This window comes from Scyliorhinus torazame, chromosome 10 (genome assembly GCF_047496885.1).
Source record: "Scyliorhinus torazame isolate Kashiwa2021f chromosome 10, sScyTor2.1, whole genome shotgun sequence".
Classification (NCBI taxonomy): Eukaryota; Metazoa; Chordata; class Chondrichthyes; order Carcharhiniformes; family Scyliorhinidae; genus Scyliorhinus; species Scyliorhinus torazame.
Genome location: NC_092716.1, coordinates 157,320,914 through 157,345,014, shown reverse-complemented (window position 1 = coordinate 157,345,014; position 24,101 = coordinate 157,320,914). Strand labels below are relative to the sequence as shown.

The 24,101-nt window shown below is 45.8% G+C and overlaps 1 protein-coding gene across 6 annotated transcripts in view; it reads right to left on the bottom strand.

Moving 5' to 3' along the window:
* Positions 1-24,101, bottom strand: part of dgkza (diacylglycerol kinase, zeta a) — a 663,976-nt gene that overhangs the window by 392,280 nt on the left and 247,595 nt on the right. For 4 of the 6 annotated variants that reach the window (XM_072518864.1, XM_072518861.1, XM_072518862.1 and 1 more), the window contains exons 2-3: positions 5,923-7,037; positions 1,127-1,235 (exon numbers count right to left, since the gene is read on the bottom strand). In XM_072518864.1, the coding sequence (XP_072374965.1) occupies positions 1,127-1,235; positions 5,923-7,037 (1,224 nt within the window). The remainder of the gene's footprint in view (positions 1-1,126; positions 1,236-5,922; positions 7,038-24,101) is intronic. The other 2 variants (XM_072518865.1, XM_072518866.1) reach the window with 1 other exon arrangement.

Sequence of the window (24,101 nt, the reverse complement as noted above, 5' to 3'; positions counted from 1 at the left end):
TCCCGACCTTGGGTTTCGAAACCGCAAGCTGAGTCAGAGGCAACATTGCTGCCAACTGAGCCGTAGTCAATAAACAAGAGAGGAAACCAGTACTGTACTTCATATTAGTTACCACCGGTGATCCCAGACCCGGAATCCAGGTACAGTTTTGTTCCATGCCAGAGAGAATGCTGAACAAGCCTTCACCACTGCTCTCCAGGCACTGCTCCATTCGCGATCAGACTACGGAAACACTGATAATCTTACCATAGTTCTACAGCGCAATCTTAACGCAAAAGGCATCAGCCTTCTTCAGGAAGATGACTAAACTAAACAGCTGATTTGAATACATTTTTTTTTTAAAACTTGTTTTTTAAATGTTAAAAAAAAATTCCCCTGCTCTCACAGAAGAGGAAGCTCGAACCTCAAACTGATACAACCCTCAGAACAGTGAATGAGACATTGTTTCCTTCTGGTCTCTGATTAATAAAGATAAATCTAAAAATAAATTCTAAATAATAAAATAACGTATTTGCTCAGGCCAAACCAGACAAACACATTGTAACCTATCCCGAGAGATCCACAGATGGCAATATCTTTCAGAGTGTCAGCACCACACACAGGATGGTATGTCCGATCAATCTGCAGCTCTTTCTTGCAACATACCATGGCGTTTGGTGCAATGGGATTGTTTACAATGGGATGAGGTTTGGAACAGTGGGATTGTTTACAATGGGATGGAGTTTGGTACAGTGGGATTGTTTACAGTGGGATGGGGTTTGGTACGGTGGGACTGTTTATAGTGGGATGGGGTTTGGTACAGTGGGATTGTTTACAGTGGGATGGGGTTTGGTACAGTGGGATTGTTTACAGTGGGATAGGGTTTGGCACAGTGGGATTGTTTACAGTGGGATGGGGTTTGGTACAGTGGGATTGTTTACAATGGGATGGGGTTTGGTACAGTGGGATTGTTTACAATGGGATGGGGTTTGGTACAATGGGATTGTTTACAATGGGATGGGGTTTGGCACAGTGGGATTGTTTACAGTGGGATTGTTTACAATGGGATGGGATTTGGCACAGTGGAATTGTTTACATTGCAAGTAAACCAAATTTATTTCGTGTGTCAGAATTTCAATGTACTCACCGTCCAATCTACTGTGCAGCGTACTTCACAATCTGAGTCCTGCCGAAGGGCTAGGTGTGGGTTCGGTTGAGGGACCAGGTGCTGGAGTCCAGATTTAGCGATAGCTTTCCTGAAATAAATCAGAGTGCAGTGTTTTTTCCTGAGCTGTGTAACCATTATCCCAAACACAACAACAGCATGATGGCTATTGTGCAGCACACTACAACTCAACAATCAACTCTCTCGAGTTCTGTGTCGGACTTTGTCCACAATAACTCCATCATTTCCTACAATCCCAGATTTAACAGAGACCAGAGATGATTGTAACCTCATTCACAGGGCCAAAGTTAACAGAATAGTGTAAAACTTTGCTTTCACACTCCCCCAAAATCAACTTCACACTCCAAGATCCACTTCAAAGGGCATTGAAATCAAATAGGTTATAAAAGCAATGTTGTAAGTAATTAGCACTGCGGCCTCACGGCACTGAGGATCCTGGATTGATCCCGGCCCCGGGTCACTGACCGTGTAGAGTTCCCACATTCTCCCAGTGTCTGCGACGGCCTCACCCCCAACATCCCAAAGATGTGCAGGGTAGGTGGATTGGCCAGGCTAAGTTGGAAACAAAATTAATTGGGTACTTCAATTTTTTTAAAAAAGCAACGTTGTTTCTAATATCATGAGTTTTCCAATGGGCAGATTGGATTAAAATTATGCTCAATGTAACCTTTCATTTTTTGATGTTTAAAATAAATGTAGAGTACCCAATTCTTTTTTTTTTCCAATTAATGAGCAACTTAGCATGGCCATCCCACCTACCCTGCACATCTTTTGGTTGTGGGGTTGAGACCCACTCAGGCACAAGTAGAATGTGCAAACTCCACCCGGACAGTGACCTGGGGCTGGGATCGAACCTGGGTCCTCAGCGCCGTGAGACAGTAGTGACAATGGAACAGTTTATTACCGATTGAGAAACTTCCTTCAGGCCCCTGCAATATCCACATATGGGACAAACAAATAGAATATCTCAATACTCTCTCAAGCTCCTCATTCCTCTTCTTACTTCCTTTTGAAAAGACTTTAATCTCCTCGATTTCAAACTAAGCAAAATAGAGGATGGACAATGCGAATTCGACAATAGGCTGGTGCTTTTTGCCTGACGGGTTCACCCCTGAATGAGTGTTGCTTTGAGTATTGCATGCGCCCTTGTAGTGTTGCGCCCAGTGCATTAGCTCAGGTGCAGAACTGGGAGGTCCTGCTACACTTCGGTAACTGGTACTGGGCAAGCTAACAACTCTCAACAGTAAAATGAATCATGGATGTTCGGGACTACAGGAAAAAAAAATACTCACAAAAATGGCAGGCTACATCCAACAGCTATCACTTTCAGATAACCCCTACAGAAAATAATCATGCCATGTGTGCATAACTGAAGAGGGACACAGCACATCGTACATGTCACAAAAGAGCACACAATATTCCATGTTATCAGTAGAATGAGATATAGGATGTGTACCCCCTACATTATACAAGCATGTGCACACATTTGACATGCAGCACCACACGAGTATTTACAATTCCTGGTTTGAGGCAAACATGGTAAATGTAAAGATCCTTCTTAACATCAGGAGACAATGCTCTAGAAAGTTGCCCGTGAAGCACCCATCGCAGAAGAGCAGCAGAGGAAATCCTTCTGTTTCAAAGTAAAACATCATTCAATGAGCTTAATTTTAATATGTCATCGTCCCAAGAGTGGGTGGGGACAGAAATCAGTCCATGGATAAAATAAAGATTGTCACAGTCCCAATTTGGCATTTGCTTGTGGAAAGGTTGAGCTATCACCCCAGATCTCCTACTGCGGTCTGACATATAACAAAACAATTCACCCATTCGAGCACTAGGTTGTGAGGTTAATGGATCTCTAAAGTCCAATAGAGGGAGGATATGACAGACATCCAGCTATAATGGCAGCATTGCCAAATGGATGCAAAATAAAGCCCGTTTCTGCTCTCAAATCACTGTGCTAAATTGCTCCACAATGTCAGTCTGTCAACTTTGTCTGTGGTTACCATTTAGTAAGCTACATGACACACTTAATTGTGGCAACAACCTAAACTCACCATTCTTCTCACACTTAAACATGCCCTACTTAATTTAACAGCCTTATTTACATATATCTCATAACTGAGACTTGACCTTCAACACTCTCACTTATTTACCCGAGAGTTTGGTCTCCCAATCAAATCAGCCGCCAATCTGTCAGCAGACTCTGCTATCCTTCCCCAATACCCTAACACCGTACCCTGTTTTCCTAGCCCCAATTTGAAAGATAAAACCGTGCTGTGTCCCTCACAATCCTTTAGGAACAGGTGACCATGCTCTTGACTGCAGAGAGCAGTGAACTCCTCCAATGCAACCTCAACTAATTATCAGGTGTCATCAGCATGTAATGTGAATCAATGATAAAGGAAAGACAGAAGTGGATTCAGGACGATTTAAATCTCAAATTAAGAGGCAATTTAGCGTGGCCAATCCACCTGCACTGAACAGCTTTGGATTGTGGGGGTGAGACCCTTGCAGACACGGGGAAAGTGTGCAAACTCCACACGGACAGTGACCCAGGGCCGGGATCAAACCCAGGTCCTCTTCGCCATGAGGCTGCGCCACCGTGCTGCCCTAAATTGCTTCACTTCCGTAATCTAGTGACTGGGGAGAGGACATTAAATTCCCTGTTTGAAACATCCTTCCAGCTGCATTCAATACTCTGTGTATAATGTGCCACTTGAATAAGGGGGAAGGTTTAGTTGAAAGTAAATGCCCTTTTATATGAACTAACTCTCAACATGGCCATTTCAGTATTGCTGAGAAATGAAACTCAACTACAGCATTTTGCCTTGCACTCCGCAGATTAGCTCATGGGAAATTACCAACTGTAACAAGGGAGCAATAATTTATACAATATGAGAAGGGTGTGCTGATTCGATGGTAAGTAGACTCTGATTGGTAGAGGCATCATCCTGGGGAATGGACCAGGGAATGGCTGTCCCCCCCCCACCCACGCAAAGCTTTTATTTAGTTGAAAAGGGTGCAAAATGTTCACATGTTCCTTCTGTTTCCAAATGTCAGGGCCCTGCATGCGAATGCATGTGGTTTCTAACCTGCATAAGTGAGCCACACTGTGTGCTAATTACACTGAAAACCATTGTAAGATTGTCAGTTAGGATTGTTTTGCGGGCGTCATCCAATCGCAATGTCCAATAATTAGATGTAATAATATGTTTTGAGTTTTGTAAGCACAAGCTGGTTGGTTATGGTCAGTAATTTGTAAACAGCCAAAGATATGTGCTGTTTGATATGATCCGCCAATGACTGGGAATTATGGCCTACATTCCCGGCACCACACCGGCACTGAAATTGGCAGATCATATCAAACAGCATGTCCCTTCGGCTGTTTGCAACAGGCAAATTATTGATCATACCCCAATTGTGCTTGTAAACCTATATTGGATGTGATTCCACGATTGGACAGCCTCTGCTAAAAAATCCTGATTGTGCTAAGAATTACACTGAAACCCAATGTATGATTGTCAGTCGGGCTCAATAGTATGGCTTACTAATGCATGCAGAAGCCACACATGTTCACACACAGAGCCCTGGCCTTTGCAGACAGGAGGAACATGTCCACACATTGTGCCTCAGAAGGACATGCCATGACCCATCGCAGTCGACTTGCTTGGTTTGAATTTGATCAAAGCTGGGCAGTTTACTGTTCCATGCTGCACTGCCCATGGCAATGCCTCCACCAATCAGTCTACTTGCCAACTAATCAGCATTCTCTTCTCATACAGCATAAATTGTTGCTCCCTGTTGCAGCCGGTAATTTCTTGCGAGCTATCCTGACAAGTGCAAGACCAAAAGCTTTGACAGAACATCTCTTTTTTTCAGCAATACTCAAGTTCTTCACTACCGAACCACTATCATTTCACCTACATGATATTTTTTACTTATAAATTTAGACTACCCAATCCACCTACTCTGCACATCTTTGAGTTGTTGGACGCACGCAGACAGAGGGAGAATGTGCAAACTCCACACGGACAGTGACCTGGGGCCGGGATCGAACGTGGGTCCTCAGCGGCAGGAGGCAGCAGTGCTAACCACTGCAACCGTGCTGCCCCCACCTACACGATATAAACAGGTTTCACAGTGAAAGCACTAACTGACCAGGAGCAGCCATTAACTGCTGTGAACAGACTATTAGCAGCATTTGGAGCCTAATGAAAATGGCACTCCTGCTGGCTAAATAAAAGGAAAATCTTAAAGGTCAATTCTATTGTCTTTCCTACCCTACAGCCTGGTCACTTTGTCTGAAGAGATCATTTGTTGGGGAAAAGAAAGAGGGAATAGATAAACGTGGGAACTAATTGGAATGTGCTTTCAAAAGATGCATGATAACCTAACTGGGTTTGTTCTTTCCCTTTGAGAAGCCTCAAACTCAGAACCTTGGATTTCTATGGTTTCATTGGTGTCAAGCCAGATTGCTACATCTACAAGGGGGAGATCCACTTCCCTGCAAGCTTCCCTGCTCGAGCTTTCTGCCCACAGAACCACCGACTAAACTCATCTACCTTTACAACCCAGGTGGCATTGTGTGTATATTTAGGCAGATAACCTGGAAAGAAAAAGAGGGAGAGCAAAAAAAGAGCAACAAGAACATTCCTCTACACCGACACCCACCTCCCATCAGCTCGCCACATCTTGGCAAAACCCTCACCACCTCCTACTAAGATAAATGAGTGGATGGCAGGAATACATACGACAGAAAGTTGCTCCACGTTGGTGGACTTTTGGTCTCGTAGCTCCTGTGTATCAAGTGGAGTGAGTTTCTGCGAATGCCATGCCTCCACCTTGGCGGCAAAGTACGGGATACCCGCCTGACGTTCAGCGACGGGCACCTATTGCCCACTGACATCACCCGGTACAGTTCCGATGCACCAGGAGGATTGCAGGCTTCCGTTGATGCCCGACACGTGCCAGAGAGGAGTATGGTGCTGGACCGCCGCCGCTGACTCCTCCTCCGGTAATTCCCATACAATCCGTAGGTTGTTTTACCAAAGTGGACAGATTCTGCAGGCAGGAGATGGGAGGAGTTCCTCCTCAAACAGCGAGGGGCCCTGAGAAAAGGCTTGGTGTAAACGGGCCTGTAATGCAAGGCTGAAGGCTGGAACGTCTCTGAAATTCTAGGTGGGGTGTGCAAACTCGCTTCCCAGTCCTCGTGCTCCAGCTCACCCCAACTGCTACTTGTGGATGAAGACTCGGAGATATCTGAGCCCCCTGAAGAGTTTTCGCCCTCTGAATCATTCGGGGTGGCATTTATCTCCATCTGACAATCCTCCTGGACTCTACCAGCTTCACCTTCCTCTTCCTCGGTCATTTGGATCAAGCTGGCCAGCAACACAGAAGGCCCGACCAGGTGGCTGTCAATAGCTCGCAGTTTTCCCCCTCGCTTCTGCTTGACTGCAAATCGAGGGTTGAGGTGAAGGGCAGTGGTGCTGGACCTTCGGCGTGTCATGCTGCCCTTGGAGTGTCCACACCCTGATCCGGTCGGGTGAGAGGGCAGAGCCTGCAACTGGACACTGGACCTGCGCCTCTGCACCAATAACGCCGATGGCATTCCGGCATTTGAACGGCGTCTCACTTTACTGCAGGGCACTGTGCCACTCACCCGCCTACCCGTCCGCCGGCAACGATTCGACATCTTGATGCCAGACATGCCAGATTCTGTCTTCTTAAAATGTCTTTTGAAAAACGTCTCCATCATTTCAATTTTTTGCCTGGGGAAGTGGAGAGGGATGAACGGGGAAGGCAGATAGTCAAGAGTTTGGCTTCGGAAAGAGCTGCAGCTCAGTCGAGTTCGGTCCTGCGCGGACTGCTGTTAAAGGTAGAGGAGGAGGAATAAGAATGGCATTGGATTGAGCTCCCTCTGCCTCGTTTACCGGAGGAGAGAGTGACAATTAGATAAGACAGTCCTGCAAACGACCAACACACTCTCCACACAGCGTGGCACGTTGCAGTAGGAGCAGATTATTTTAGCGAGAGAATGAACAAGCTGTTAAGGCTCCCTGGAAGCTTTTTAACACAAAACTGGAATTATAAAGGTTAAGGCACTGAGAGGCTTATGGCAGTGGGGAGGGGAAACACACACTGCCTGGCTTTCACGATCAAATACACTCTCCCTCTTCCTGCAATAGGTTACCTCCAAGCATTCCTTGTAACCACTGGAGACATGAAGAACGCTGGGCAAACTAGTGCAAATGGGCACTGCAGCTTGTAACACACACGAATTGGTCAAGCAAGCCGACTTTACTGTGCTCCATGGCTGTCCTCGACATTAAATCAGAACACTCAACTGAATTAATTTAGCTGCCAATGTGAATTTTCAGTGTTTTCTCCAAATCCCCATTGTATAATGTTCTAAATTTAAAGAGATTAGGCTCACGCTGGAAGGGCTGCTGTTAAACATTACCTCACGTTGCGTATTGTCAGAGCAGTGAAGGTTAAGAGGAGGGTCTTAACCAAGGTGTTCAACAGTATGAAGCATTTTGGTAAGACCCTGGGTGGAATACCCTCTCCTGCAAGGCAGGTTTGTTGGTGGGGAGGGAGAGGGGGGCATTTAATCAGGCCGGAGGGTAGCAGGTGGCGTCGCTGCCGCCCTCCTGCAATTAAGCCTGGGGCAGGGAAGCTAATAGACGGCCTTCAGAGAGCAATTAATGCCACTTAAGGGCCGCATCCTACCACCGCTGATATTAACCCAGTGGCAGACGGAGGGATTAGCCCAAAAAGCAAACCCTGTTGGGATTGCTTTACAAGCTCCTAAGTGGAGCATGGAGTTGAGGGAGGGATGGGTGAATCCGTACAGGATGTCCACTCCCAGAGGTCCTTGATGACTGCCCAATGAAGTGCTCAATTGGTACTATTCAGTGGGCCTTCCCGAAAGGAGGCAGTGCAGCTCTACCACCAGTTCTTCAACCAGTGGGGCAGATCCCCCATTACCCCTGTTATCGGTTCAGGGCTGGTCTAGCTCAGTGGGCTAGACAGCTGGTTTGTGATGCCGAACAATGCCAGCAGCACGGGTTCAATTCCCGTACCAGCTGAGAATTCGGAATTCTCCCTGTGTACCCGAATGTGGCAACTCGAGGCTTTTCACAGTAACTTTATTGCAGTGTTAATGTAAGCCTACTTGTGACAATAAAGATTATTTACATCTTCAGACATGAGGGTCAATAACCAGAGGACACAGAGTTAAGATAAAAGACCCAGAGGGCAGATGATCAAAGCAAACGGTCATAGTCCATTGGAAGATATGGGCTTTTTGTCTTTTTCATATTCTAGAATTTCTTTAATACATGGAAGAATTTAGCTTCTAATTTTCAAAGAAAAAGTTTGACTTAAAGGCTGTGCAGTCAAGTCTCACAGAATGCTTTCTTTGATTGAAGGCAGCTTCAAAAATGTATGCAAAGACCAGTCTCAGAGTGGCAACAGTTATCATGGCTACACTGCTCATTATCTATGAGGCGATGCACAGGTCACTTTAGACTGGGTGCATCAAGCCCTACCTGCCAATGTTCAGGTGTTCATTTTTTATTCCAGCTCCCTCTGCCTTTCAGCAAATACAAAATCTGACAATTCGGCAGCAGTTTCTAGACTGCGTCCAATGCCTTCTTGAGGCAATTCGGGAGGAGCAATAAATGTGCTTTGTTTACATTCGAGCACAATTAATTTTTTTTCAAGACAAAAGACAGCAAGCTTCAATCCATCTCTTCTAAGGCAGGGATGAGATAAATCAAGGAACAGCACCTCCTTAGCATAAGACCATAAGACATAGGAGCAGAATTAGGCCACTCGGCCCATCGAGTCTGCTCCGCTATTCAATCATGGCTAATATTTTCTCATCCCCATTCTCCTGCCTTCTCCCCATAATCCCTGATCCCCTTATTAATCAAGAACCTATTTATCTCGGTCTTAAAGACACTCAATGATTTGGCCTCCACAGCCTTCTGCGGCAAAATGTTCCACAGATTCACCACCCACTGGCTGAAGGAATTCCTCTTCATCTCGGTTTTAAAGGATCGTCTCTTTAGTCTAAGATGGTGTCCTCTGTTCTAGTTTCTCCTACAAGTGGAAACATCCTCTCTATATCCACTCTATCCAGGCCTCGCAGTATCCTCTAAGTTGCACTAAGATCCCCCCTCATCCTTCTAAACTCCAACGAGTACAGACCCAGAGTCCGCAACCGTTCCTCATACGACAAGCTCTTCATTCCAGGGATCATTCTTGTGAACCTCCTCTGGACCCTTTCCAAGGCCAGCACATCCTTCCTCAGAAATGGGGCCCAAAATTGCTCACAATACTCCAAATGGGGTCTGACCAGAGCCTTCTACAGCCTCAGAAGTACATCCCTGCTCTTGTATTCTAGCCCTCTCGACATGAATGCTTACAATGGCTATGACATATTAAGAGGAGACCACCCTCTCAGTCTGGGATTGAAGCATAGTACAGACTGGGCATGGGCACTGGTAGAATGCAGAAGACAACCTACTGAGGGAGATATATTTAATTGTTTTTCTCAAGTGTTTCAAGAGGAAGGGGACCTAATCTTCAAATTATAACGGAGCCATTTAGGGTCCGAATGGAGAAGCACCTCTTCCACCCAAAGGCGAGAAGAAGTATGGAATTCTCTCTCTCAAAAAGGCGATGACAGATCAACTGGGAACTTTCAAGGTTGAGAGTTGATTTATACCATTACTAATACAAAGTTAATAATATGGAGTTGCGGTAGGAAACTGGAGTTGAGATACAGATCAGACATGTTTTGAATGCATGGAAGAGAAGGTTTGAGAGTCTTCTTGCCAATGCTCCTGAATTCTCAAGTTCAAAAGGCACCAAAATAAATCAGTACTTTGGGAAATTCGGTCTTAAAACTAACTAACAATGTGCCTCACTGATGTTTGCACATTAAAAGAAATAACTGAAGCTAAAAGGTCGGGCTTTAACCCTCATCGCTCTTGCTACTGTGCACAGCTGAATGTTTTATCGAGATTGTAAATTGTTTATCAATGGTTCCAGATCCAATGTGCCAGTTAAACAGGCTAGATGGTTCTCATACATAAACCTTCTTATGGAAAGTGTGGATTGTTCACCTATTTAAATGCCAACAGTAACAACTCAAAGCCTTCAATCTATAACTATCAAATTGTTTGCTGTACCCAGACGGGACAAGGATGGGTTGTCTTCATGTAGTTTATTACTTTCAAGCTAGCTCGCAACATGCTGTGTTGGAGGGCCAGTTTAAAAATAAAGGGAGGGGTTCTATGTTCCCCGATGCCGATTTCGGAATCGGCGACCGGGCAGGGAATCCCTTTTGACGATGGAATCGGGGGCAGCGCCTGTTTTCGCAGGCTCCTCCCCCTCTAAAACGGCATCATTGTGGAGCACGTCGCACGCCGTTGGGGCGGGCTCAGGACGTTACCTGAAGGCCCTCCCCCGATGGCCCAAGTTCCCGACCACGCAGTTGACTTATGGTCTCTTCAGTCGCAACCCAGCGTGGCGAATGCGGACTGTGTCCAGCGCCGCCGACAGTCAGGTTGGAGCTGTGCTGCTGGATGGGGGGGCTTCGGCAAGGGCTGGTGGGACTGGTAAGGGGTGGCCCATGGGTGGCGAGGGGGTGCCCAGGGGGGCACAATCTGGCAGGTCGGCTCCATGTTGTACGGCGTAACCGCTGCAGGTCGTTGCCATGCGCATGCGCGGCCACGGACCCGGCAATTCTCCGGCTGTTTATATGGAAGGCCGTGCATTTTACGTGGCACAGCTGCTAGCCCCTCACCAGTCGGAGGATCGATGCTGGGGCCTCGCCAAATTTTCCCGTGTAAAATGCCACGGATTCTCTGGACACAGCCCCAAAATCGGAGAATCCAGCCCAAGGTGTCGCCCATTTAAGGAGCTGATGATAATCTGGACTCGAAACGTTAGTTCTTTCCTCTCCTCACAGATGCTGCCAAACCTGCTGAGATTTTCCAGCATTTTCTCTTTTGGTTTCAGATTCCAGTATCCGCAGTAATGTGCTTTTATTTATGAGAAGAAGTTTGTTCTCAGAGGGCCAGGAACCCTTTTCCCCAGCGAGTGCTAGAGACAGGGTTGTTGAATATTTTTAAGGCAGAGGTGGATAGATTCTTGACTAAGAAGGGAGTCATAGGTTATCGGGGGGTAGGTAGAATATGGACGTAAGGCCACAATAAGATCAGCCAGGCAGAGTAGGTTTGAGGGGCTGAATGGCCTACTCTGGCTCCTAATTCACATGTTCGTATGTACTGTTGTCCAGTGCTTCAGTACTCTACCTCATACTGTTTCTTGTTGCATGCTTCCTCAGCATTTTTGCACCCAAAAGTACAGCGTATTGCTATGTTCTTTAGTGCTATGTACAGTCATGTCTATGCAAAATATGCTGCAGGCATTGTTCCTGTGCTACTTGTAATTCTTTAACACTTTCGCACACTAACACAAAAAATCATTCTGGAAAAAGAGCCAGAGGGCAGACAATGTGAATGGTTGCTGCTGGATGTGCTCAAAGCCTACAGCTTTACCCTCATCACCACCCCTCAAACTCCTATCCATCCAACCAGACCTCCGCTAGCATCTTGCCAAAGCTCCTTTAAAACGGGACTGCTCCCCGAAATTCAGGAGGTCAGAGATAAAAAAGCAAATGGACTCAAAAAGGTAACTCTGCTAAACTAGCACGGAGAATCCCTTCGCTTTGTCCGCCAACAAGTTGTTCAACCTTGAAGGTATCTATACTTGACTCAGACTCCCAGCAGGGCTCATTAGACAATGATCAGGAGGGTGCCCACTTTCCCTCTTTTAACCTTTGGGATGCCGAGACTAACTGGTGCCAAGGCAGCTGAGGAAAGCGAATTCAATGACAACGCGGGTCAGATTCCAGTTTCTGTGGCTCGGCGACTGGCCAGTCACCCTTCTGTGAGGGCCTTGCCGCACTTCTCGCTTTTGTAACTTCATTGAAAACACAGGGGGCGATTCTCCAAAATGGAGAATAAGTGTTTGCGCCGTCGCGAAACGGACGCGGGGACGACCGATTCTGTCCCCCACAGGGGGCCAGCATGGTGCTGGAGCGGTTCACGCCGCTCCAGCCTCCCTTCCCGGCGCCAAATGGGCGCCGCGCCAATTCGCGCATGTGCAGTTGGACAGCGCCAACCCGCGCATGCGCGGGGGACTTCTTCAGCGCGCCGGCCCCTACGCAACGTGGCGTGGGGATTCAGAAGCCAGCCGCGCAACAAAGTAGGCCGGGGGGGGGGGGCCAGCCCACCGATCAGTGGGCCCCGATCGCAGGCCAGACCCCATCGGAGGCCCCCCCCCCACCGCCCCTGCCCCCCCCCCCCCTCCCGCACCCCTCCCCCCTCCCGCACCTCGGAGAATCAGGCACCGGCGTCGGGGCGCGGTTGCGCCGATTCTCCAGCCCGGCGCGGGACTTGGAGAATCACGCCCACAGTGCCTGCAAACCACAGACGTGGACTCCACGCTGACATTTAGAAGTTTCAAGAGACAGAATAAATATCACAGTTAATCCTGGAAGCAGACAAGTGCCAAAGTCCGTTACAAATATAATAATACTTCAGCAGGTGAAACATCTTTACAGAGTACACTAGAAGCTGCCATCTGTCTGTGAAAAGGTCAGTCAGAAGGTTTACAGTAATGCTCTGGTGCACCACCCATGCAAAATTACATAAGGCCAGGCCTATTTTGAAACTTTTCAAAAGCACAGTCATAAAGACAGCTATGACAGGGAGAGGCAGCAGGAATCAAAGTTGGTTAGTTTAGAAAATGCAACCTTCTCCCCGTGTCTGCATGGGTTTCACCCCCACAACCCAAAGATGTGCAACGTAGGTGGATTGGACATGCTAAATTGCCCCTTAATTGGAAAAATAATAATTGGGTATTCTAAATTTATGAAAAAAAACTAATTTTTTTTGTTGAAAATAAGAAAATGTCCGATGTTCACACTGGGCTGGTTTAGCACAGGGCTAAATCGCTGGCTTTGAAATCAGACCAAGACAGGCCAGCAGCACGGTTCAATTCCCGTACCAACCTCCCCGAACAGGCGCCGGAATGTGGCGACTAGGGGCTTTTCACAGTAACTTCATTTGACGCCTACTTGTGACAATAAGCGATTTTCATTTCATTCCTGTACTGAGGGAGTGGTATACCATTGAAGCATTTTTCTGAACGATACATTAAAATAGAGTCTCGACTTCCCTCTCAGATGGACATAAAAGATCCAGTGACACTATTCGAAGATAGGCAGGGGAGTTCTCTGGTGCTGTGGTCAATGTTTATCCCTCAATCTCATTGCAAAAGGATAATCGGTCATGGCTATTGTCACAATATACACCAGTATATCATGGTGCAGACACACACTGATGGACATACAGTGGGACCAATCAACATACACAACACCGCAGCCAATCATCAGTGAGAGCACACGCACTATAAAGACAGGGGACATCAGAGTTCCCGCTCATTCGAGTAGCAGCTAGCTAGGAGCACAGAGCTCACAACCTGCAACACAGACATTCACCATGTGCTGAGTGCATCAACTGGTTAGGACAAGGCAAAGGTCTTTAGTTAAAGCTGGTATCGTATTTACCCACAGTTCAAGTATGTTTAAACAGTTAACCTTTTAATAAAATAATGTTGCACTAATTCAAGTGTTGGTGACCTGTATGCGATCCAGAACACCCAACACATCAGCTATATTGCTATTTATGGGAGCTCGCTGTGCATTAATCAGCTGCACCACAATAGTAACTACATTTCAAAAGTGCTTCATTAGCTGTAAAGCACTTTGAGACACTCTGAGCTCATGAAAGGCAATATTCAAATGCAAGATTTTCCTCCACTAAACTCTGTATAGGATACGGGACAGATTCTGAAGGCATCTGCAAACTATCTGAACCTTCCAACCCTCATGGTTCTCCTTTTCATATTTCTGCACAGAGAAACCCAGATTCGATGTGTGGTTACTGATATATATGCAAGAGTAGCTGTGGATGTAGAGATACTGGACACCGGAACTTTCCATACTGGCTGGCCACTGCAAATGTTTTTTCAACATCGACCATACCTTTATTATAGCTGTGGGCATGTCAGAGGGTCACCAAGTTTTAATCTAAAAGCGAGTTAGGGCGATGCATCATGAAGTGAAATACAAAGGTTTGAACTTATTTTCATTAAACTTTAGGCGATTGAGAAGGGGTGTAATCAAGATATTTATTTATTTTAAAAATAAATTTAGAGTACCCAATTATTTTTTCCAATTAAGTGGCAATTTAGCATGTTCAATCCACCTATCCTGCACATCTTTGGGTTGTGGGAGCGAAACCCACGCAAATACGGGGAGAATGTGCAAACTCCACACAGACAGTGACCCAGAGCTGGGATCGAACCTGGGACCTCGGCGTCGTGAGACTGCAGTGCTACCACTGCACCACCGTGCTGCCCTCTATCAAGATATTTATGATGGGACAGAAATAATGCTATTCAACTTGGGACAGGACAAAAGCTCACAGGTACAAAGGTTAAGGAAATCCAAACAAGGCGAGAGCTTAGCAGGATTCACATTTTGTAACTAATGAATCAATTGAAAAAAGCCACATGACTTCAGGTGTGCTTATTAAGAGCCGGACGAAACCACGAGATCTTTAGCGCAAGAAAGAGCTAATGTTATTATTACCTTGTATTGCGTTATCAGGATCAGTTAGCTCAGTTGGCTTGACGGCTGGTTCTGGTTCGTGATGCGGAGCATTGCCAACAACGCGGGTTCAATTCCAGTGCAGGCCGAGGTAAGGCCCCAGCTTCTCAACCCTGCCCCTCGCCCAAGGTGTGGTGACCCTCAGGTACAATTACCACCAGTTACCTCTCCCAAAAAGAGGGAGAGCAAGTCTATGGTCCTCTAGGCCTTTGGCGACTTCAATTTCATTTCATTGTGTTACCTATTAATTTCAAATACTTGGGCTTTGTTACAGCATTATCAACTCAAGGATTTGAATAAATTATTCATTAAATACAGAGTGCTAGCAGCTAAAGTTAGAGGGTATGTCAATTAGTTCCGTGCAAAAGGTGTTGGATAAAGATGATGAAATACTCCATGAATCACCTCAGGGCCTATCTGGCATTAGACCTCTGTGGAAAGCAACTGGTCAGTGCTGAATAATGGACATTGTGATGAGACAGCGAATCTGTCCTGTCTGCTTTGTGAAGAAGACTTGAAATGCACAGGAGATAAAGAATAATAGGTTATTTGTCCATAGTTTAATACTGAGCTAGTGAAGGGCTGAATGAACTTTTCACCCCTCATCACCTTCTTACGCAGGGGAAATGGTCGATGGCTGCGGAAAGTAAAACTAACGAGTCCAAGCTGGTTGAATGGTGTTCAGTCTCTGCATCACTTCTAGTTTAGGCTGAAAAAGATTTGCGTGTTTTTTTTAAGCTTCCTTCCTGCTCCATGTGGAAGACCTGCACTGCCTGATGCTGTACAGTCTGGAAGGTTCAGACCAATATATTCTCAGATAGTGCTGAGCAGCTGCATTTGGTCTCAGTCCTTTTAGAAAATCACCATAGTCCGTGAGGGCTCCCGTTTGGGGGAGCTGACTGGTGGTGATTTAATCTCGAGGGCCACCACACCTCAGGCGACAGGCAAAGTTGAGAAAAAGGGGCCTTCATGAGTAACCTCAGCCAGTACGGGAATTGAACCCACACTGCTGGCCTTGCTGTGTCACACACCAGCCGTCCAGCCAACTGAGATAAACCGACCCCACTTAGAGGACAGTGGGAAAAAAATCAATTTAGATTCACACTCTGGTGGCTGTCTAATAATTCCACTGGAAAATCTACAGATCTGGACATAAACTGAAAATTGGATCAAATTTGACGAATACCAAATTTCTTGCTCTGCCTTTCTCCACTCCTTCCTCTTCTGATAGTTAAGGAGGGAGCTCTGAGGGAATCCTGCATTGTTACAGCTTGCAAATTCGATTTTAAATCAAGGTTTAATCTACCCTCACAGGCAGGCGTAAAAAGATCGAATGACACTATTTTGAAAAAAGCTATGGGAGATGGCCCTGCTTTTCTGGCCAACATCAATAAAGCAGACTATCTGGTCATTATCTCAGTACCATTCTTGGGAGTTGCCATGTGTAAACTGCTTGATATGTTCCTCTGGTAGCCAAGTTCTGCACGCATGAGGATGGCCTCAACCAGGATCTCGGGTTTATGTCACATTACCTATAACCCTCACCATATTGTCCGGGTTTGTGGAATCCTACCTGTCCTGGCTTGAGACAATTCACATCTCGATTACCTGCGATTATCCCTCACTCCACTCACAGTCTGTTCCTGTAAAGATTTGTTTACCTGTAAAGACTCACATTGCAACCATTCTTCACATTCCAATCTGTAATTATCTTGCAATTGTGTCTCTCCTATATATGTTTTAATTGTGAATCTGCCTCCATTTCATCTGATGAAGGAGCAGCACTCCGACAGCTTGTGATTTCAAATAAACCTGTAGGACTTTCATCTGGTGTTGTGAGACTTCTTACTGTGCCCACTCCAGTACAGCACCGGCATCTCCACACATTCCTTGCATTACAGTGAGGTGACGGCACTTCGATTCCTTTCCAAACATTTGGGATGTCCAGAGGCGCTAAATAAATTACCTGACACAAGCAGCCACTAAGCATCAACAGATAGTTCAGCCATCTGGTCATTGCAGTTAAGCCTAATTCATGTTCACACATGCAAGTGAACACAGGAACCCTGCAGCAATCAGGAATGGGAATCTCTGTAAATATTTTCTTTTGTTGTCTAACTTTTTAAAAAAAATTTAGAATACCCAATTACTTTTTCCAATTATGGGGCAATTTAGTGTGGCCAATCCACCTACCCTGCACGTCTTTGTGTTGTAGGGGTGGGATCCACATAGACTCAGGGAGAATGTGCAAACTCCACACGGACAGTGACCCGGGCTGGGTTCGAACCCCTTTCCTTGTCTAACTCATGGGTATTAAAGCAAACTGCCTGTTGCTCATACTATAGCTCCAACTAAAGTACAGTCTGGGATCCTGCCCTACATTTGCCCAATCTGTGCAACACTGTACATGGGAACAGGGGTAGACCATTCAGCCCATCGAGCCCATTCCACCATTCAGTTAGATTATGGTTGGTCTGTACCAAAGCTCCATTCACCCACTTTGCTGCTTGGAAAAGGCATCCTCCTGCCATGGGAACACCACCACCTGCAAGTTCCCCTCCAAGCCACACAGGGTCCTGATCTGGAATTTGTTGACCCTTCTGAGGGCCTTCATGAGGAGCATGGATAGAGTGGATGGGCAGGCACTCTTTCCCAGGGTGGAGGGGTCAGTCACCAAGGGGCATAGGTTTAAGGTCCATGGGCAAAGTCTTGAGGAGATGTGCGAGGCAGGTTTTTTTTTTTTTTTTTTTTTTACACAGAGTGGTGAGTGCCTGGAACGGGTTGCCAGGGGAGGTTGTGGAAGCAGATACATTAACGGCATTCAAAAGGCATCTTGACAAACACATGGATAGGATGGGCATAGAGGGATACAGCACAAGGAAGTGACCAGTACAGGCTTCGAGGGCCGAAGGGCCTGTTCCTGTGCTGTATTGTTCTTTGTTCTTTCAATGTCACCGAGTCAAAAACCCAGAACTCCCTTCCTCACAGCACTGTGGGTTACACCGACACCAACATGAACTTCAGAGGAGACTTACTGCCACCTTCTCAAAGGAAATTAGGGATGGACAACAGATGTTGGCTTTGCCGGTGATATTCACATCCCATGAACAAATGAAAAAAAAACTTTACCGAAAAAATTATCTATTGATCTGAGTCTTGAGAACTCCAACGGCTTCATGGGAGGGAAATTTTCCAGATTTCCACTGCCCATTGTGTGAAAGAGTTCTTCCTGGTTTCCTACCCAAGTAGCCAAAACTCCAATTTTAAAGATTAGTTTCCCCAACCACAGGAAATAATTTCACTATAGCTACCCCATCGAATCCTTTTTAAACATCTTGCTCCAATCACCCCTTAACCTTCTATGATGGCCAGTCTATTTGCCGGGCATCAGGAGGGCTCCAAAAATCAATTAGTTGGAAGTTTTCTGCAAACCATCTTAATTTCAGATAAGCAGAAATCAATAATTGGGAGGAAGCTGACCTGCAGCTCATTATGATTGGTCAGTAGAGATAGGAGGAATATTATGACCTTTAAAGATAGAATTGTGCTCTTTGGAAGGGAAAGGGAAACATGGACAAAACAAATGCATGTCAACAGAAAGATATATCATTCATACGACGTTCATAACCTCAGGATGTCTGAAAGTACGTAACAACCAATTAGGTACTTCTGAAGTGTAGTCACTATTGTAATGTAGGAAACATGGCAGCCATTTTGAGCAAAGCCATTTCCCACAAACAGCAATGTGATAATGACCAGATAATCTGCTTCTGTGAGGTAGATCGTGGGCTAAATATTGACCAGGATACCAGGAATAACTCCCCCACTCCTCTTCAAAATAGTACCATGGAATCTTTTATGCCCACCTGGAGGGCAGGCAGGACCTTGGTTGAATGGCCCATCCCAAAAGACAGCACCTCCGACAGTTCAGCACTGTGTTCCATTGGCATGCGAACCTTGATTTTTGCACTCAGGTTTCTGACTTGAACCCACAACCTCTGGATACAGAGGCAAATGTGTTCCCAACTGAGCCACACTGATAATTATTTGAGTGGGACAGGTGAAAAAAGTGTTCAAAAAAAGTTCAGAGAGACTGGACTTGGCAGCTTTGTTACATGCACTAAATCACAATAATTGCCAACTCTTTGGAAGGTGACGAGTCCTTTCCGAATGTGATTTATGCATGTGTTACTCCCGAATGAAAACAAGCTGCTGACTGGCATTTTGGTAGGTTGAAATTTATCCAGTGGTTGAGCCCATTTTTAAAAAGGAACACAGTTGTCATAGTGAGATAAATATTGCTGTGTTATTTTAGCAGTAATGCTTGAATATGGACCCCATAATATCAACCCATTAGTTCTGGATAAAAAATCAGATCCCAAAGCACCACAAAAGGTTTGACAGTAGATACAACATCAAACGGTGTACAATACCTCCGGCCAGGGGTTGTTCCGTGGTTCATGTTTACACCGAATCACTGTCTATGACAGTGAAAAGTGCTTGAGGAAAGAACACTTCTGAGGTTTCTTTTGCTCACCAATGCTAGCTGTGGCTCAGTTAGTTGCACATCGGCGTCGGAAGATAGCCCCTATCCAGAGAAATCTCCAGTGCCCATACTGAGGGAATGCTGAACTGTCAGAATTGTCAGGCCAATATTAATCCTCTAACCAACATCATCAAAACAGATATCTGTCAATTATCACATTGCGATTTGTGTGACTTTGGTGTATGCAAATAGGATGCTGTTTTCAACATTACAATGATTACTACGATAAATACGCAGCTAGCGAGAAAGCACTTTGAGATGCCTTGAGGTTGTCAAAGGTGATATATAAATGCAAATCAATCTTTCTTTCATGGTGCTCTGGATTTTTCAGCGTCTCTAAGGTAACTTGCTTGTTTGGGGAGTATGTCTCCTCCCTCAGCAGGCTTGAAGGGTGAAGACTTGCACTGAGATCGACTTTTCCTCACAGCTGTCATGTCACCAGAAGCTAGCACTTGCTGGCTCAGTCTCACTTTTGTGTCTTTACAGTCTAATTACTTCACACAGCAAATGGAAGCCTTCAGCTGGTGTGATTTGCTTCAATAAAACAACTCAATACAGTTATTCAACAAAGTGATTTTGGAGATCACAGAAAAGTAAAGGAAGAACTGACAAGAGTAATTCAATGGAGGTAAAGAACCAAGTTTTTCTCTGCATTGAAAAGGAAAAGGTTACAGAAATGTTAATTTTTCCAAGTACATCCCAATCCAATGAAGAAAATACGGAATAGAGGCATTTAAAAAATGTTCCTTTTGCTGCAAATGAGATTTTTTTTAAAAAAAATTAATTTAGAGTACCATATTATTTTGGTTTCCAATTAAGGGACAATTTAGCATGGCCTAACCTGCACATCTTTGGGTTGTGGGGGTGAAACCCACACAGACACGAGGAGAATGTGCAAACTCCACAGACAGTGATCCAGGGCCGGGATTCGAACCCGGGTCCTCAATGCCGCAGTCCCAGCACTAGTCACTGCGCCACGTGCTGCCCCACTAGTGAGATTTTTAATAAAGTAATTTCAATATATCGGACCTTAAATGCACTTGTAACAAAATCATTTTTACAAACATTTGAATTAGGAGGAGTGGGCCCCTTGAACCTGCTCTGCCATTCAATAAAGATCATGGCTGATCTGATTGTAACCTCAACCCCACATCCCGACATACCCCCGGTATCCTTTCACCCTAAGGTCTAGCTCAACCTTCAAAATATCCAAAGGCTCTGCTTCCACCGTTTTTTGAGGAAGAGAATCCCAAAGACTCGGGATCCTCTGAGAGAAAAATGTTCTCATCTCTATCTTAAATGGGGGACCGCTTATTTTTAAACAATGACCTCTAGTTCTAGATTCTCACACAAGAGGAAACATCCTCTTCACATCCAGCCTGGCAATACCCCTCAGCATCTTACATGTTCAAATCAATTCGCCTATTATTATTCAAAACCAGCAGATACAAGCTTAGCCTCTCTAACCGTTCCTCAGAAGACAACCCACCCATTCCTGGTATTAGTCTGGTAAACCTTCTCTGAACTGCTTACAATGCATTTACATCCTTCCTTAAATAAGGAGACTATTACTGCACACAGTACTCCAAATGCGGTCTCACTAATCACTGTATAACTGAAGCATAACCTCCCTAATTTTATGTTCAATTCCTCTCACAATAAATAATAACATTTAGCTTTCCTGATTATTTGCTGTACCTGGATACTAACCTTTTGTGATTCATGTACTAGGACACCTAGATCTTTCTGCACATCAGAGTTCTGCACTCTCTCCCCACTTCGATAATATCCTTCTTTTTTATTCTTCTTGCCAAAATGGACAATTTCATATTAAACCATAAGACATATATTTGTCCACATTGTGCTCCATTTGCCTGATATTTGCCCGTTCATTTAACCTTTCTATGTCCCTTTGCAAACTCCTTGATCGGGATTCTCCGACCCCCTGCCGGGTCGGAGAATCGCCGGGGGACGGCAAGAATCCCGCCCCCGCCGGCTGCCGAATTCTCCGGCGCCAGGGTTTTGGCGGGGGCGGGAATCGCGCCGCGCCAATCGGGGGCCGTTGGCAGCGGCCCCCCCCGGCGATTCACCGCTCCGCGATGGGCCGCGAGGCCACCCGTTCCTGCCGGCGTAAATCACAGGTCCTTACCAGCGGGACCTGGCTCCACGGGCAGCCTGCAGAGTCCTCGGGGGGGGGGCGCGGGGGGATCTGGCCCCGGGGGGATGCCCCCACACGGTGGCCTGTCCAGCAATCGGAGCCCACCGATCCACGGGCGGGCCTGTGCCGTGGGGGCACTCTTTCCCTCTGCAACGGCCGCTGTCAACCTCCGCCATGGCCAGTGCGGAGAAGAACCCCACTGCGCATGCGCTGGGATGGCGCCAGCACATGCTGGCACTCCCGCGCATGCGCCAACTCGCTCTGGCTAGCGGAGACCCTTCGGCACCAGTTGGCGTGGCACCAAGCCCTTCCGCGCCGGCTGGCGTGCCGCAAAACACTCCTGCGCCAGCCTAGCCCCTGAAGGTGCGGAGGATTCCGCACCTTCGGGGCAGCCCGACGCCGGAGTGGTTCATGCCACTCCTCGGCGCCGGAGTGGCCCGTCCCGCCGGTTCGGGGAGAATCCCGCCCCTTATGTCCTCTTCATAACTTTACTGTCCTACATATCTTTGTCGGTACTGTCCTACCTATTCAGGGTGTCGCTGGTTGGGTCAGCATTTATTGCCCATCCCCAAATGCAATTGAACAGAATGGTTTGCTAGAACAATAATCAACAATGGTTTTAATTCCAGATTTGTATTGAATTCAAATTTCACCATCTGCCATGGTGGTATTTGAAAATTATTCGAACAAGAGCATTACCCTGGGTCTCTGGATTATTAATTCAGTGAAAATACCACTACATCACCACCTCCCCTTCAACCAAGTCATCTTTAAACATTGTAAAAAAACTGAGGCCCCAGCACTGATCTCGGTGTCATACCACTCGTTACGTCTTGCGAACCAGAAAATGACCCATTTTAGGCAGCACGGTAGCATAGTGGTTAGCACTATGGCTTCACAGCACCAGGGTCTCAGGTTCGATTCCCAGCTTGGATCACTGTCTGTGCGGAGTCTGCACGTTCTCCCCGTGTCTGCGTGGGTTTCCTCCGGGTGCTCTGGTTTCTTCCCACAAGTCCCGAAAGACGTGCTGTTGGGTAATTTGGGCATTCTGAATTCCCCCTCTGTGCACCCGAACAGGCGCCGGAATGTGGCGACTAGGGCCTTTTCACAGTAACTTCACTGCAGTGTTAATGTAAGCCTACTTGTGACAATAAAGATGATTATTATTTTGTCTCCTCTGTTTCCTGTTGGCTTGCCAATCTTCTATCCATGCCAATATTTTACTCCTTACACCATGAGCTTTTATTTTTGGCAATAACCTTTGATGTGACACTTTTATCAAATGCCTTCTGGAAATCTAAATACAGTGGGCTGGGCTCTTCTTCCCCACTCGCAGCAAGAACGCCATGGGCGAGACATGGGTAATGGAGAAGTCCATTAACCTCAGCCTGAGAATCCCGCCCAGTACATCCATCGGTTCCCCTTTATTCGCAACACAGGTTATTTCCTCAAAGAACTCCAATAAATTGGTCAAACTTTATTTCCTTATCACAAAACCATGTTGAACACCTCTCAAACAGCTATGGGGACATTTAAGAGGTTTAAATATCAAAATAACTTTAAATTTGGTTATGAAGTGAAAAATGGCTTTTACAATGCCAGTTGGAAAGTGGTCCTGGTTTTTGCTGTGATCCCAGAGGCAGCAGTGACTGCTTTAATGGAACATTCATTCATATTTTCAAATTGCTGAGGACAATTGGTTGGACTTTCAGATGTGATCCGGAGATACTGTTGTTAATGAAGCATATCTTTGAAGAGGAAGGATGTACCCCCAATATGCAAGGGATGTGACCAGCCTGACAACTTGGTACAGGAAGAGTCAAGATTGTATCAATAGTTTGGATGGCTGGAAAGTGTTAAACAAGTTGTAACTATTTTATAAAGTAAGGAATTTAGTACCACTTGTAAACAGCAGCATACATGGTAAGTGGGCAGAAAAAGGAAGGGTGGTACCAAACAGGGACCGGAAAGAAAATATTCTTATAGAGGCAGGGGGTGTGTCTGACGTACAAAACCAGTAGTTTGCATTTGCCTTAAATAGATGCTGCCAATGTCAAAATTAAGTAGAATGTAGCAAAGAAACTGGTTCGGAAAAAATAAATATAGATGTTATTTATACGACTTTCACAAGGTGTTTGGAAAAATATGTTCTAGACTTGTGAGCAAAAGTAAAGCCCATGGGATTAAAGGGCCAATAGCAGCGTAGATGTTGAATTTGCCAAGGGACAGAAAGCAAACAGGTTTGTCAAACTGAAGTACTGTACAAAGTGGTGCTCTACAGGGGCCAACTTGAGAATCCCGGCTCTTTTTAATACATATTGACTTTGGTATAGAGCATAACTCAAATTTTCTGGCGACACAAAATTTGTCAGTGTAGTAAACAATGAGGCAAATGGTAACAACTTCAGGAGGACAGAGAAGACAAGTGAAATAGGCAGACATATCTCCAATGAAATTTAACACACAACTGTGA